Source organism: Hyla sarda, chromosome 7 (assembly GCF_029499605.1).
Source record: "Hyla sarda isolate aHylSar1 chromosome 7, aHylSar1.hap1, whole genome shotgun sequence".
Lineage (NCBI taxonomy): Eukaryota > Metazoa > Chordata > Amphibia > Anura > Hylidae > Hyla > Hyla sarda.
Window position 1 is genome coordinate 64,130,155 of NC_079195.1, and position 15,554 is coordinate 64,145,708.

The 15,554-nt window shown below is 43.1% G+C and overlaps 2 protein-coding genes across 2 annotated transcripts in view; one reads left to right on the forward strand and one right to left on the reverse strand.

The window, feature by feature from the left end:
* LOC130282002 (uncharacterized) overlaps positions 1-11,967 on the forward strand; it is a 183,096-nt gene extending 171,129 nt beyond the window's left edge. Inside the window, exon 7 of the mRNA XM_056529821.1 lies at positions 11,729-11,967. The gene's annotated coding sequence lies outside the window, so the exon portion shown is untranslated. The remainder of the gene's footprint in view (positions 1-11,728) is intronic.
* The window catches only part of DNTT (DNA nucleotidylexotransferase), a 412,449-nt gene that overhangs the window by 373,802 nt on the left and 23,093 nt on the right, over positions 1-15,554 (reverse strand). The window contains exon 2 of the mRNA XM_056529815.1: positions 12,854-13,028. Within this exon, the coding sequence (XP_056385790.1) occupies positions 12,854-12,901 (48 nt within the window). The 5' untranslated portion in view covers positions 12,902-13,028. The remainder of the gene's footprint in view (positions 1-12,853; positions 13,029-15,554) is intronic.

The window sequence follows — 15,554 nt, forward strand, 5'->3', positions numbered from 1 at the left end:
TTTGCTAATGCAGAAATATAAAAGGATGATATCAAACATAAAAAAATAAATTGACAGATGGTCATTTAAAGGGGTTTTTCCCCCTAAAATAACGTAAAGGGGGAAAAAATCACTAGTAAAGAATTTTTTCTCCTTGAGGAGAGCGTAAAACTTGTGATCTGAGTCTTCTAGGCCATGCAGTGTTCCACTGGGAACAAAAATATGCAAAGTAGTTTTGCACCAGATGGAAGAGATGGTGCTGCCTATTGGAGGTAGCGTCCCTGAAAATCAATGTTCAACCCATTTAAGAGTAAAAGATAACAGGGGATTGTTAGCCAAGCCAGAATCTTGGGGTACTCCATTGGAAAATATATATTTTTTTAAAAATCAACTGGGGCCAGAAAGTTAAACAGATTTGTAAATGACTTCTATTTAAAAATGTTAATCCCTCCAGTACTTATCAGCTGCTGTATAATACTGAGCAAATTCATTTATTTTTAAATTTATTTTCTGTCTGTCCATGGTGCTCTCTGCTGACACATCTGTCCATTTCCGGAACTGTCCAGAGCAGGAACAATTCCCCATGGAAAACCTATCCTGCTCTGCACAGTTCCTGACATAATCAAAGGTGTCAGCAGAGAGCACCGTGGACAGACAGAAAAGAAATTAAAAATTAAATTAACTTCCTCTGTATTATACAGCAGATGATAACTACTGGAAGGATTAAGATTTTTTAATAGAAGTCATTTACAAATCTGTTTAATTCTCTGGCATCACTTGCTTTTAAAAAATAGTTTTCCACCGGAGTACCCCTTTAAGGTTGTTAGGTATATACCATCCTACAAAGAGAAAGAAATTATTGAAAGAAAAGAAGCATGGCGCCTGGAAAGGGCTACGTAATATGTAACTCCCTATCTAGTTATTAAAATGACAACATCAAAAGGGCCTTATGTGCCATACTATCAAAACAAACAACTGAACGGTCAGTCCTCAGAATGAGAATATTTACAGTAAAAAAGTGTGACTGAAATATGGGACTGCAGCCTGTGAGATACACCTTGGAATTCTAATAATGTGACTATGAAACATAAGACAGACCGCACACCTCTGATAATGTGACTGCAGCTTGTGAGACAGACCATACACCTCTGATAATGTGACTGCAGCTTGTGAGACAGACCATACACCTCTGATAATGTGACTGCAGCTTGTGAGACAGACCGTACACCTCTGATAATGTGACTGCAGCTTGTGAGACAGACCGTACACCTCTGACAATGTGACTGCAGCTTGTGAGACAGTACGCACACCTCTGAAATTGTGACTGCAGCTTGTGAGACAGTACGCACACCTCTGATAATGTAACTGCAGCTTGTGAGACAGTACGCACACCTCTGATAATGTGACTGCAGCTTGTGAGACAGTACGCACACCTCTGATAATGTAACTGCAGCTTGTGAGACAGACCATACACCTCTGATAATGTGACTGCAGCTTGTGAGACAGTATGCACACCTCTGATAATGTGACTGCAGCTTGTGAGACAGTACGCACACCTCTGATAATGTGACTGCAGCTTGTGAGACAGTACGCACAACTTTGATAATGTGACTGCAGCTTGTGAGACAGACCGTACACCTCTGATAATGTGACTGCAGCTTGTGAGACAGACAGCAGACCTCTGATAATGTGACTGCAGCTTGTGAGACAGACAGCAAACCTCTGATAATGGGACTGCTGCTTGTGAGACAGACCACACATCTCTGATAATGTGACTGCAGCTTGTGAGACAGACCACACACCTCTGATAATGTGACTGCAGCTTGTGAGACAGACCACATACCTCTGATAATGTGACTGCAGCTTGTGAGACAGACAGCAAACCTCTGATAATGGGACTGCTGCTTGTGAGACAGACCACACATCTCTGATAATGTGACTACAGCTTGTGAGACAGACCACATACCTCTGATAATGTGACTGCAGCTTGTGAGACAGACAGCAAACCTCTGATAATGGGACTGCTGCCTGTGAGACAGACCACACACCTCTGATAATGTGACTGCAGCTTGTGAGACAGACCACACACCTCTGATAATGTGACTGCAGCTTGTGAGACAGACCACATACCTCTGATAATGTGACTGCAGCTTGTGAGACAGACAGCAAACCTCTGATAATGGGACTGCTGCTTGTGAGACAGACCACACATCTCTGATAATGTGACTACAGCTTGTGAGACAGACCACATACCTCTGATAATGTGACTGCAGCTTGTGAGACAGACAGCAAACCTCTGATAATGGGACTGCTGCTTGTGAGACAGGCCACACACCTCTGATAATGTGACTGCAGCTTGTGAGACAGACAACAAACCTCTGATAATGGGACTGCTGCCTGTGAGACAGACCACACATCTCTGATAATGTGACTACAGCTTGTGAGACAGACCACACACCTCTCAGAGGCACATAAAGTGATTGCTTCCTTATTTATCTACAGCCAACAGGTGTCCTATTTACCTATGTGAGCCTGACGCTTCTCAGTTCTGTGATAACCGTGAATATTCTTCTGTTTTACTCCATTTGGAGGGTTTACACAATATATTCATCGTAAGTGCTCCTCACACGTAACCAGATATTTGCCCAAAATATGCAATGTATACTTTTTTTCTCCTACCTTGAAAGTTTTTAAAGGGGTACTCCGCCCCTAGACATCTTATCCCCTATCCAAAGGATAGGGGATAAGATGTCAGATCGCCGCGGTCCCGCTGCTGGAGAGCCCCGGAATTGCCACTGCGGCACCTCCGCTGTCGTTACTGCACAGAGCGAGATCGCTTTGCACGTAATGACAGGCAGTACAGGGGCCGGAGCATCGTTACGTCACTGTTCCGCCCCTCGTGACGTCACGGCGCGCCCCCCTCAATACGAGTCTATGGGAGGGGGTGTGGCGGTCGTCACGCCCCTGCCATAGACTTGTATTAAGGGGCGGGTCGTGATGTCACGAGGGGCGGAGCCATGACGTCACGCTGCTCCGTCTCCTGTATCGCCCGTCATTACGCACAGAGCGAACTCGCTCTGTGCAGTAATGATGGCGCGGTGCCGCAGCGGAGATCCCGGGGGTCCCCAGCAGGGGGACCACGGCGATCTGACATCTTATCCCCTATCCTTTGGATAGGGGATAAGATGTCTAGGGGCGGAGTACCCCTTTAAGTGAATAAGTCTACCAACATATACACTATTGTCTCTCACTATTGATAAATATTCCCCAGTGAACATTAGGTTTCAAATGTTGGCATAAGCAATGGCTGCTGATCATTAATAACAATACAGTGGCCAGAGTTTTCATGCCATTATTATTATTATGCAAACCTTTGTTAGCACCTTCCTTTCTGGTGTTGTCAAGTACTGGAGAAGTTATTATGGCTGATTCCTGACCTGATAACTGGGATTAATGATTCTTGTATTATATTTTATGCTTAAAGTGGTACTCCGGTAGAAAACATTTTTTTTTTTTAATTAACTGGTGCCAGAAAGTTAAACAGATTTGTTATTTACTTCTATTTAAAAAAAACACTTACATAGATAGTGATTTACAGCTCCCAGCAGATCTTTAATACTTTTATATGTAATGATTTGCTTTATCTGTATTAGTTATCTACTTATTTTTTCTTTAATTCTCACTTTTTCCTATTTTTGGATGACATTTTGGTGCCTTTAGAACCAATTACCAGGTTTCCATAGAGTTCTGGTCTCAACATACAATAGTTTCAACATACAATGGTCGTCCCAGAACCAATTAATATTGTAACTTGAGGGACCACTGTATTTAATACAACTGGGTTCAGACCTGACTAAAGTGCATTTAGTAACAATAAAAAAAATCTGTCAGTAAAACAGTTTAAAAGCGAGGAGTTTATTTTTTCTCACATTTTTTTTGTAATAATTTCTTTATGTATCACTACATTGAAGCTTAGTTTGCAATTCAGTGCTTCATATGCTGCACCCAATTCAATAGACGGTTTTCAGAACTTGTAGACTTATGTTCACATTAACAATTTCTTTTATAATCAACAAGTGTTTTCTCGCCAGAGGTTGCAGGGCACCTTACTGGAGAGCTCTAAGTTTTTCCGGTTATATTAGAACTTTCATATTTATGGACAAATGTAGCTTTAATGTCCCAGTACAGGACATGGTCCTGTACTACACTTGGGCCCTATCAGGGTGAGTCCCTTAGTGACCTGGGGGCTCTCCTGCAGTGTCTCCCCTGCTGTTACTTTAATGTTATGTATTGTACTATGTGTATAGTCAGTATACTACTGTATAGACAGTATAAAGGACCTTTGGAGGACTAATGTGTCTAAAGGTCTAAAGGACCTGTGAGAAATTACATGATATGTTCACATGATGTTATCACATGTTACCCAGAGAGCACCAGCTTAACACCTGACCCACAGCTTTACCTATGAGCTTCTAGTACAGCTCCCCTTTTATAAGAAATGGAGGTGCGGCAATCTACCTCTTTTGGCTCTTTTCTCTTCTACCATCACTCTTGCTGAGGAACAGTGGAGACCAGATGTCTCAGTGCTAGTGTCCAGCTACCTGGAAGGCTTCAAATCTACAGTCACTTCCAGTAAGTCAAGTCTATGTCTGCTGTCACTGCCTACAGTCTAGTCAAGCCTAAAGTCAATTATCTAAAGTCTATTACAAGAACACTTAGTCCCAGCAAGCTGCAAGGTCCTTCTGTGTTCCTGTCCACCTCTCTGGGATTCTGGACGAGCTGTAGAGACTATAACAACTGTCTGACCTCAGTAAAGCCTCCGTTAAACCAAAACCTGGTCGTGGACTCTCATTTCACTGCCTAACCTGTGGTCCCGCCATTCACCGTGGCTCACCACAATTTTGACATCACAAACAGGATAAGGGTGTGTGCCTTAACCACTTAACCACCAAGTCAAGTCACTGTTATCAAGATACGGGTGTGTGCCATAAGCAATATACTGCAAGTCCTCCCCCCAGTATGAATTGTGTCCAGGAGAGAAATCGCATGCAGTTGCGAAAAAGGTTGCGCCAGAAAATTGTACGGGACTGTGTTAGTGAAGTGTGTCTTTACCGTGGCATGGATAAAGTAGTGGGGGAGGTGAAAGAAAGACTGTGTGAAGTCAGTACCTGAAGGGGTTAAACAGAGTCCGGGAGCGATCGCAGCTCAAGTGTGTGAAGTCAGTACCTAAAGGGGTTAAACAGAGTCCGAGAGCAATCGCAGCACTGCCCAGTCAGTCCCCAGCGGTGACGCCTCTTCAGTGTTCGAGCGGGAACTAAAGATCCGCCCTGTGTTGCAACCGGACCAAACAGGAAGTTCCCTGGGCGCAGCCATATTGAAGGTTCCGGCGGCTGCCTCCGACTCAGCAATATATCGACAAGCACCTGCTGCAGTGCAGACTCTGCACAAACCAACGATCCTCCGCAACAAGTCTCCAGCACTGGTAGCAGTCAGTGTTAACCCCTCACTGCCCAACAAAGTCCATGGGCACTTGCTGCATAGTAGGGGGGGACGGTGGGTTCCTGCTAATCAAGAGCTAAACCGTTGCAGTCTATTGACCTGCATCTTAACCCCTTGGGGACAGAGCCCATTATGACCCTAAGGATGGGAGCATTTTTTTCAAATCTGACCTCTATCACTTTATGCATTAATAACTCTGGGATGCTTTTACTTATGAATTTGATTCTGAGAGTGTTTTTTCATGACATATTCTACTTTATGTTAGTGGCAAATTTTCATCAATACTTGCATCATTTCTTGGTGAAAAATTCCAAAATTTCAGGAAAATTTGAAAATTTAGCATTTTTCTAACTTTGAAGCTCTCTGCTTGTAAGGAAAAGGGACATGTCAAATAAATTACATATTGATTCACATATACAATATGTTAACTTTATGTTGGCATCAAAAAGTTGACATGTTTTTACTTTTTGAAGACATCAGAGGGCTTCAAAGTATAGCAGCAATTTTCCAATTTTTCACAAAAATTTCAAACTCAGACTTTTTCAGGGACCAGTTAAGTTTTGAAGTGAATATGAAGGTCTTTTTGTTGGAAATGCCCTAAAATGGACACCATTGTGAAAACTGCACCCCTCAAAGTATTCAAAATGGCATTCAAAAAGTTTGTTAACCCTTTAGCCGTTTCACAGGAATAGCAGCAAAGTGGAGGAGAAAAAATCAAAATCTCAATTTTTTACACTAACATATTATTGTAGCCCCATTGTTTTCATTTTTACATGGGGTAAAATGTAAAAAGGCCCCCCAAAACTTGTTATTCATTTTCTATCAAGTAAGGAAATACCTCAATGTGGATGTAAAGTGTTCTGTGGGTGCAGTAGAAGGCTCAGAAGGGAAGGAGCGACAATGGCATTTTGGAGAGCGAATTTTGCTGAAATGGTTTTTGGGGGGCATGTCGCATTTAGGAAGCCCCCATGATGCCAGAACAGTAAAAAAAACATGGCACACTATTTTGGAACCTACACCCCTCAAGGAATGTAACAAGGGGTAAATTGAGTCTTTATACCCCACAGGTGATTGACAAATTTTCATTAAAATGGGACGTGAAAATGAAAAATTTGATTTTTAACACAAAAATTCTGGTGTTACCCGAAACTTTTAATAGGAGAAAATGCCCCCCAAAATTTGTAATACCATTTCTCTCGAGTAAGGAAATACTTGATATGTGGATGTAAAGTGCTGTGTCGGTGCACTAGAGGGCTCAGAAGGGAAGGAGCGACAATGGGATTTTGGAGAGCGAATTTTGCTGAAATGGTTTTTGGGGGGCATGTCGTATTTTGGAAGCCCCCATGATGCCAAAACAGTAACAAAAAACACATGCCACACTATTGTGGAAACTACACCACTCAAGGAACATAACAAGGGATAAAGTGAGCCTTAACACACCAAAGGTGATTAACAAACTTTTGTTAAAGTGGGACTTAAAAATAAAATAATTTTTTTTTATTTTATAAAATGATGGTGTTATCCCAAATTTTTCATTTTTACAAGGGGTAATAGGAGAAAACGCCCCCAAAATGTGTAACCCCGTTTCTTCTGAGTATGGAAATACCTCATATGGATGTAAAGTGCTTTGTGAGTGAATTACAATGCTTGCAAGAGAAGATGCGCCATTGGGCTTTTGGAGAGAGAATTTGGTTGGAACAGAAGTCATGGGCCATGTGCGTTTACAAAGCCCCCCCATGGTGCCAGAACAGTGGACCCCCCCCACATGTGACCCCATTTTTGAAACTACACCCCTCACAAAATGTAATAAGGGGTGCAATTAGCATTTACACCGCACCGGCGTTTGACAGATCTTTGGAACAGAGGGCTGTGCAAATGAAAAATTAAATTTTTCATTTTTACGGACAACTGTTAAAAAAATCTGTTAGATACCTGTGGGGTGTAAATGCTCACTGCACCCCTTGTTACATTCCGTGAGGGGTGTAACTTCCAAAATGGGGTCACATGTGGGGGCGGGTCCACGGTTCTGGCTCCATGGGGACTTTGTATACGCACATGGCCTTCAATTGCAGCCAAATTCTCTCTCCAAAAGCACAATGGTGATCCTCTTCTGAGCCCTGTAGTTCGCCTGCAGAGCATTTTACATCCAAATATGGGGTATTTCCATACCCAGAAGAAATGGGGTTACAAATTTTGGGAGACTTTTTTCCTATTACCTCTTGTGAAAATGAAAAATTTGGGGTAACACCAGCATTTCAGGGAAAAAAAACTAATTTTTAAATTTCATGTCCAACTTTAATGAAAATTCGTCAAAGACCTGTGGGGTGTTAAGGCTCACTATACCCCTTGTTACATTCCTTGAGGGGTATAGTTTCCAAAATGGGGTCACACGTGGGTGTTTTTTTTTTTTTTTTTTTTTGCATTCATGTTCGAACTGCTGTAACTATCAGCTACCCCTGTGCAAATCAACAATTTAGGCTTCAAATGTACATAGTGCACTCTCACTCCTGAGCCTTGTTGTGCGCCAGCAGAGCATTTTACACCCACATATGGGGTATTTCCGTACTCAGGAGAAAATGCTTTACAAATTTTGTCCGTCTTTTTCTCCTTTTACCTCTTGTGAAAATGAAAAGTATGGGGCAACGCCAGCATGTTAGTGTAAACTTTTTTATTTTTTTACACTAACATGCTGGTGTAGCCCCCAACCTATCCTTTTCATAATTGGTTAAAGGAGAAAAATCCCCCCAAAATTTGTAACGCAATTTCTCCTGGGTATGGAAATACCCCATATGTGGCCCTAAACTGTTGCCTTCAAATCTGACAGGGTTCTGAAGCAAGAGAGCACCATGCGCATTTGAGGACTAAATTAAGAATTTACAATAGGGGCAGACCCGGATACAAGAATGGGGCTAGTCTCCACCAAAACCGTACGGCAGTATTTCCCAAACAGAGTGCCTCCAGCTGTTGTAAAACTCCCAGCCTGCCAGGACAGTCAATGGCTGTCCGGCAATACTGGGAGTTGTTGTTTTGCAAGAGCTGGAGGCTCCGTTTAGGAAACACTGCTGTATGAGATGTTTTTCATTTTTATTGCGGGGGGGGGGGGGACGGGACGTGTAAGGGTGTAGTGTATGTGTAGTGTTTTATTTTTTATTTTGTCTAGGTGTAGTGTTTTTAGGGTACATTCACACAGGCGGGGGTTCACAGTGAGTTTTCCGCTGGGAGTTTGAACTGTGGCGGAAAATTTGCTGCAGCTCAAACTTGTAGAAGGAAAGCCACTGTAAACTCGCCCGTGTGGGGTTGGGGGGGGGGCAAACCTTCAGCTGTTACAAAACTACAACTCCCAGCATGCACTGACAGACCATCCATGCTGGGAGTTGTAGTTTTGCAACAGCTGTAGGCACACTGGGGGGGGAACCACTGAGTTAGGAAACATACTCTAGCTCAGTGATTCCAACCCGTGTGCCTCCAGCTGTTGCAAAACTACAACTCCCAGCATGTACGGTCTGTCAGTGCATTTTGGGAGTTGTAGTTTTTCAACAGCTAGAGGCACATGCATTGGAATCAATGACTTAGGAAACAGACTCTAGCTCAGTTTTTCCCAACCAGTGTGCCTCCAGCTGTTGCAAAACTACAGCTCCCAGCATGCACTGACAGCCTAAAGGCATGCTAGGAGTTGTAGTTATGCAACAGTTTGGAGACCGCTAAGTAGTGGTCTCCAATCTGGAGGGCCACAGTTCGGAGGCCACTACACAGTGGTCTCCAAACTGTGGCCCTACAGATGTTGCAAAACTACAGCTCCCAGCATGCCGGACTTCAATCGGTGGGCAGAGCGGGGGAAATGAACTTTAAGCCCCCCGCCCCCAACTGTCATTGGTCGGTCAGTCCTAATCGACCAATGGCAGGGGATAGGAGGAGGTGGCACCCCTGCCACCTCGCTCCTATCTTTAAGAATGGTCGGAGCTGTCTGTGACAGCTCTGATCACTCTTATTTTCTGGGCAATCGGGTCACCTCAAACCCTCTTAAAGCGACGGCGTACTCAAATCTTCTTAAAGTGACAGCGCACTCAAATCTTTCTAAAGTGACAGCGCACTCATATCACCTTAAAGTGACAGCGCACTCAAGGAGATCGACAAAATGTCAGCACCCAGCTCTCCTGATCAACTCGGCGAAAGTGACCCTCCATCACCAGCAGCGGGAGCATCTGCTTCAGCAGCGGTGGGGGTCCTGCCGGTCCCGCTTACAGTCCATGTCAACCATGTGGGTGCCCCAACAACAGTCCCAGTATTTCTGGGGAATCCTGTCCTTGAGTCACATTCTCCATCAGAGGTATGCCTCCGGTTGTATGAGAGACAGCAGAAGCCAGGTGAGACTCTGAGAGCTCAGGCAGTAGCTTTACAAAATGCCCTAGAGACTGTTCAAAAGCTAGATGGTATCACTCCCTATCAGGGTAACAAAGTATTGATGGACTGGTTTGTTGAAGTGGCTCACAATAAATGGGACAAAGCTCAGTTGAGGATGTTAGAGGTACAAAATCCCAATTTGTCCTTCTCTGCTTTTAAGAGACTGGCTATTCAGGTTATAGAGCCCGGGACTGGTCTGAAGAGAGTTATGCCCCTATGCCAGAACCCCTGGGTGCGGCAGCCGGCCCCATACCACCACCACCACCGACTCCCGTCCCAGTGTCCCATACCCTACCAGCCTCCACACCCTCAGAACTTCAGAGTTCTTCAGGTATACATTGTCAAGAACTGGCCTGTCTGTGTCCAAACACCAGGAGTGGCCCAGGTTGTTACCAGAATTGTTATGGATCTACAATAACACAGTCCACTGTTCTACTGGATATACTCCGTTCTACCAAATGATGGGCTGACATGGCCAGTTGCCAAAGGACCGGACATTTGGGATCCAAGCTCCTTTCAACAACTCTCTGCAAGCTTCTATGAAGTGGGTCTCCGACCACCAACGAAGGATCCAGGAAGCAAAAGAGATTGTCCACAAAAAGATGGGTGAGGCTCAACAGAGGCAGCAGCAGGACTACAACCATTATGCCTCCACCAAACCTCTCCAAATTGGCAGCAAGGTCTCGCTGTGGAAGTTCCTGAGGACCCACAAATTGGACTCCATTGTGGAAATGGAGCCTTACACAGTGACAGACGTACCTTATCCAGATTCAGACGTGTACGCAATTCAGAAGTCAGGGTATGAGCCACAAGTCGTTCATCGTAACAGAATTAAACTATGTCACAAAGAAGACCTGCCTGTGCTCACCATACCTTCACCACCACTAACCAGACCTGTGAGGGAGCATGTGCCCGGAGAGGTAATTCACCCATCCATTGATGTCCCCATGTTCCCTCCTGGCTGAGCTGCAATCTTCGGCCTCATGCCAACTCCTGGGGCGGTACAACCAACTCTAGTCACCCCACCAGCTCAAGTCTTGTCACCGTTGGCGCCAGAATATACTCCAGTCTCCAGACCACCTGCCTCACCCATGTCCGTACCCACAAGTCCAAGTCCTGCCAGTCCGGATTTACTATCTACTTCAGACAATGAAGAGCCTGTTGTAAGTCCAGCTGAGTCAAGAGCTTCTGAAGAGGTAGACGTTCCTGAGTCCTAAGTGATGGGGCTGCGTAGGTCCCAACGGTCCATGCAAGGGAAGTTACCAGCCAGATATAAAGACTAGGCATCTTATCCAATGTACCGTATGCAGTAAAGTACTACACATAATGTACACATAAAAAGTACACATAGTTATGTACACATACAAGTCATGTACACATCAAGTCTCATACAGTAGGACTGTATCACTCAAAATTACACAGTCTACTCCAATACACGTATCAGGTCTACGGTAACAGAAATGTCAAATGTTATCAACATGTAATATCTCAGATAAAATTTCTAGCATAAACTTAATACAGTGTTCTAAGGAGAAGTGTTTTAAATGCCAAAGGACCACAGTAGCTCAGGCATTGGGCAGAGAGCCTAAGGCAACCCAATATGGAAATGTATTGTGTAAAGTATTAAGTCTAGTCATGTATAGTATATTACATGTATAGTCAAAATGTTGGGTTATGTCTAGTCATTATTATGCATAGTCAAGCATCAATCAATACATAGTAATAGGTCCTTAAGTAAAGTTATTGGTACTAGTCATAGTCCTTATTAATCCTGTTCTCAGTTGAGAAACAAAAATCAGAGCATGTATGGACATTATGGACAATTACACAGATACTCTTATGTCCTCAGTTTTTTCCCAAAGCAAATTACCAGTATGGAAATGGACGTTTGTTTGCAAAAATGCCCCAGGACTGCATCCGCCCCCAAGACCACTTCGACCCTCAGATCTCCTGTTCGGGAGATTGCAGCAGGAGGGGTTCCGACCACTGGGATCAGCTACTTATGCCTTATCCTGTGGATATGGGATAAGATAATTTTCACCGGTCAACCCCTGTAATATAGCAATAATCTGTATGCTGTGCTTGTAATAAAAGCAGTTACCATCTATATGAAACTGGTAATAACATGGTTATTTTCGTGGACTAAGATAGACACATATTAACATGGAGTGCAGCCAGGAAACTGTTGTGCTGGGTGTACAGGAACATGGTTCATCAGAATGAGCAGATCTTATAGGGGTATTGCCCGTTTTAACATTGATTCTGTGCTGGTTCTGCTGTGTTAAAGGGGTATTCCAGGCAAAAACTTTTTTTTATATATATCAACTGGCTCCAGAAAGTTAAACAGATTTGTAAATTACTTCTATTAAAAAATCTTAATCCTTCCAATAGTTATTAGCTTCTGAAGTGTTCTGTCTAACTGCTCAATGATGATGTCACGTCCCGGGAGCTGTGCATGGTGGTAGAATATCCCCATAGGAGCTGGACAGCTCCCGGGACGTGAGTCATCAGAGAGCAGTTAGACAGAAAACAGCAACTCAACTTCAGAAGCTAATAACTATTGGAAGGATTAACATTTTTTAATAGAAGTATTTTACAAATCTGCTTAACTTTCCGGAGCCAGCTGATATATATAAAAAAAAGTTTTGGCCTGGAATACCCCTTTAATCCTTTGACTTCAGAGGACAGTGCATGCATGTGTACTAGTAGATTTCTGATATCTCAGAGCTCAGGGATTGGGGCAAGTTAGTATAATTTATTTTTATTCATATCAATGCCAGCTTGAGTCCTATGCGGCAGAATTTTTAGCTTGGGATTTCTACAGCAACTTTTCTAATAAAAAAAACATGGCTGATTTGCTGACTTGCTCACAAAGTGTTGTCGTCTGAACATAACCAAATTATAGATTAACTTAATAAACAATCATAATGCATAAACCTGATACTGCAAACATATATGTAATGGCACACTTTACCTGCAGCTGATGCCTGAATTCTATTTTTACGGGGTATCCGGCTCCCATGCATTCTGTGAACCAAGAGATATCCAGAATCTGATATGTATTGGCCTTAGTCACTTCTGCAGATTGCAGCCACTCCAGCACTTCACTCCCAGAATTGTTCTCTGCCACAATGTGAGTAACTGTATCTCTGTAACACAGACAATAAAATACATGTTAAATAGAATAACAACCTTCTGCTGTCCAGGCATACTGGGAGTTGTAGTTTTGCAACAGCTGGAGGCAAACATATTGGGCAACACTGCTCTAGACACCTGTTTCCCTGCTAGGCCAACAAGGCCACAGCTATTTTTTTAAGTTAAGTGTACCTTCTAGAATGCAGAAGGTAGGAAATCTAACACCGTAGCAAGGTGTTGGTCTGGTCTTTTGGTCTTATTCTGTTCTTGGAACCAATGTCCAGCTCCTAAATGAAGCCAGAGATCTAGTAGACTTTCAGTCATTAAAAAAAAAATAATAACCTTTAAGGCACTGTTTTTTCAGAATGGAACCTATGTAACGTGAAGTTTTTGGACTCCAACTTAACACCCCTCTTTCACATGTCACTTGTAATACTGGTTTCATCCAATGAGAGATATTGGTCACTGGAACCTCTAAGGTACCTGGGTATGGATGCTTCTGTAGCCTCTGTTTTCCATGTTTCCATGTTTTCAATGTTCCCAACCACTTGGCTCATTGACGCTCTGCATGTAGCCCCCCCTCCCCCCCCCCCCCTTGCATGTCCCCTGTCTTGTGCTGAACAACGCAGGGGTCTTCTGTGAAAATAGAAGTTCTGCAACAGCTCTGGGCAGGGAACTGGCAGGGGTATGTGGTAAGGGAGTAGCAGGGCTGTGATGAAGAGCTTAGGGAAAGCAATGCATTCTGGGAATTGAAGTACTGAACAACTGCCCCACCAGGAAGTACAACCAGAAAATACAGGACTAAGGCCTCTTTTACATTGCCGCCGGGCTATGGCGAAGAAAAAAATTGTGCCTACACTTTTTTTTCTCTGCTTAACTCAGATAAACTACCAGATCCCCAATAGACCCTTTTCAGGGTCCAATTTACACAATAAAAAAAAAAAAAAAAAGAGCAATGAGCAAAATGAGTCCTAAATGGGACAGATGCAAATGACAATGTGGACTAAGCCTAAGACCCCCAAAACAAATTGATTTTTTGTTTCAGAACTTGGGCAGACAAGTAAGCAATGCAGCATACTCATTTATTAATTAGCTTGACTTGTTTTTTCCAAAGATAACACAAAAACGTGTGGGGATATGTGCCTTATAAAATATAACTTTTATTCTATATAGTTAAAAGTACTAAAAATTTGTGCGTAAAATAGTGCAATAATAGAATACTGTGATCCTTACCCTGAGCTATTACACATTTGTACACAGCTCTAAGGGATAAACAATGAATACAATTTTTGAAGAAGTTAGATGTTGTGATATGGCAGGGTGTGAGGTGCAGGGCAGATGTTGTTACCCTTGGGGCAGATGGCATTAACCCCTTGTATTCGTGACACCAGGGCGTAGTTTAGCCTATAACCACCCGAAGGTATACCGCTGGATCCTGGGCTAGGCACGGGGACAATGAAAACACTGATGCTAAGTTACGAAACAATGGTAACTTTACTGAGGGTAGACAGTTGGTACAGTCTATGCAGTACAGCCAGGGCCCAAGGAGGTGACCAGTGACACATAGACCTTGCAGGCTTGCTTGGACTTGTAGTTGGACAGGAGAATTTGGTATAGGCCACGCTGGGTAGACAGTAGTGTTGAGCAGCATAGGCCATATTCGAATTTGCGAATATTCACGAATATATGGACGAATATTCGTCATATTCGCTAAATTCGCATATTCGCAATATTCTTGTTTTATTTTCACATATGCGAAAATTCGCGTATGCGAAAATTAGCATAATCGAAAATTTGCATATGCGAAAATTTGCACATGCGAAAATTTGCACGCCAGTCTCACACAGTAGTATTAGAGCCTTCTTTACACCACACAAGCTGGAAGCAGAGAGGGATGATCACTGTGATGTGTACTGTGAAAAAAATAAAAATAAAAAAATAAACATTTTTCGTAATTACGAATATATAGTGCTATATTCGCGAATATTCGCGAATTCGCGAATATGCGATATTCACAAATAAAATTCGCATTGCGAATATTCGCGAGCAACACTAGTAGACAGATAACTTGACTTGACTGACTAGTGACTGACAGGACGGTGACTTTAGCTTACTTGTACTTGTGGCTGCAGGACTTGACTGGACTTCCTTACATATAAGGCCGGACAGGGACACGATGCGACATAGATGCCACCCATCGTAGAGCAGTTAATAAAGCTCTTAATTTGTGTGGGTTTCCTAGTTCCTGGAACCAGTTTTGTTTTATTCACATACTTGCATGCTTTACAATGTCCGCATGAATATCATCCTTTTACCGGGGTTCTTCTCTCTAACCACGTTGATTGTAAATGTTCTGGCTGTAGATGACTTTTTAAAAGAAGGTCTCTTAAATTTGGCCCCTGTCTATAGGTTATAAGGGATCTATCTCCTACTACCTGCCTCAGGTCATTGTCCATTTTTTAAATATCCCAGTGGTCAGATATTATAGACCTGATGTGGTTCCCAGCTCTATCAAAGGTTTCCACAATTCTTATTGGGCC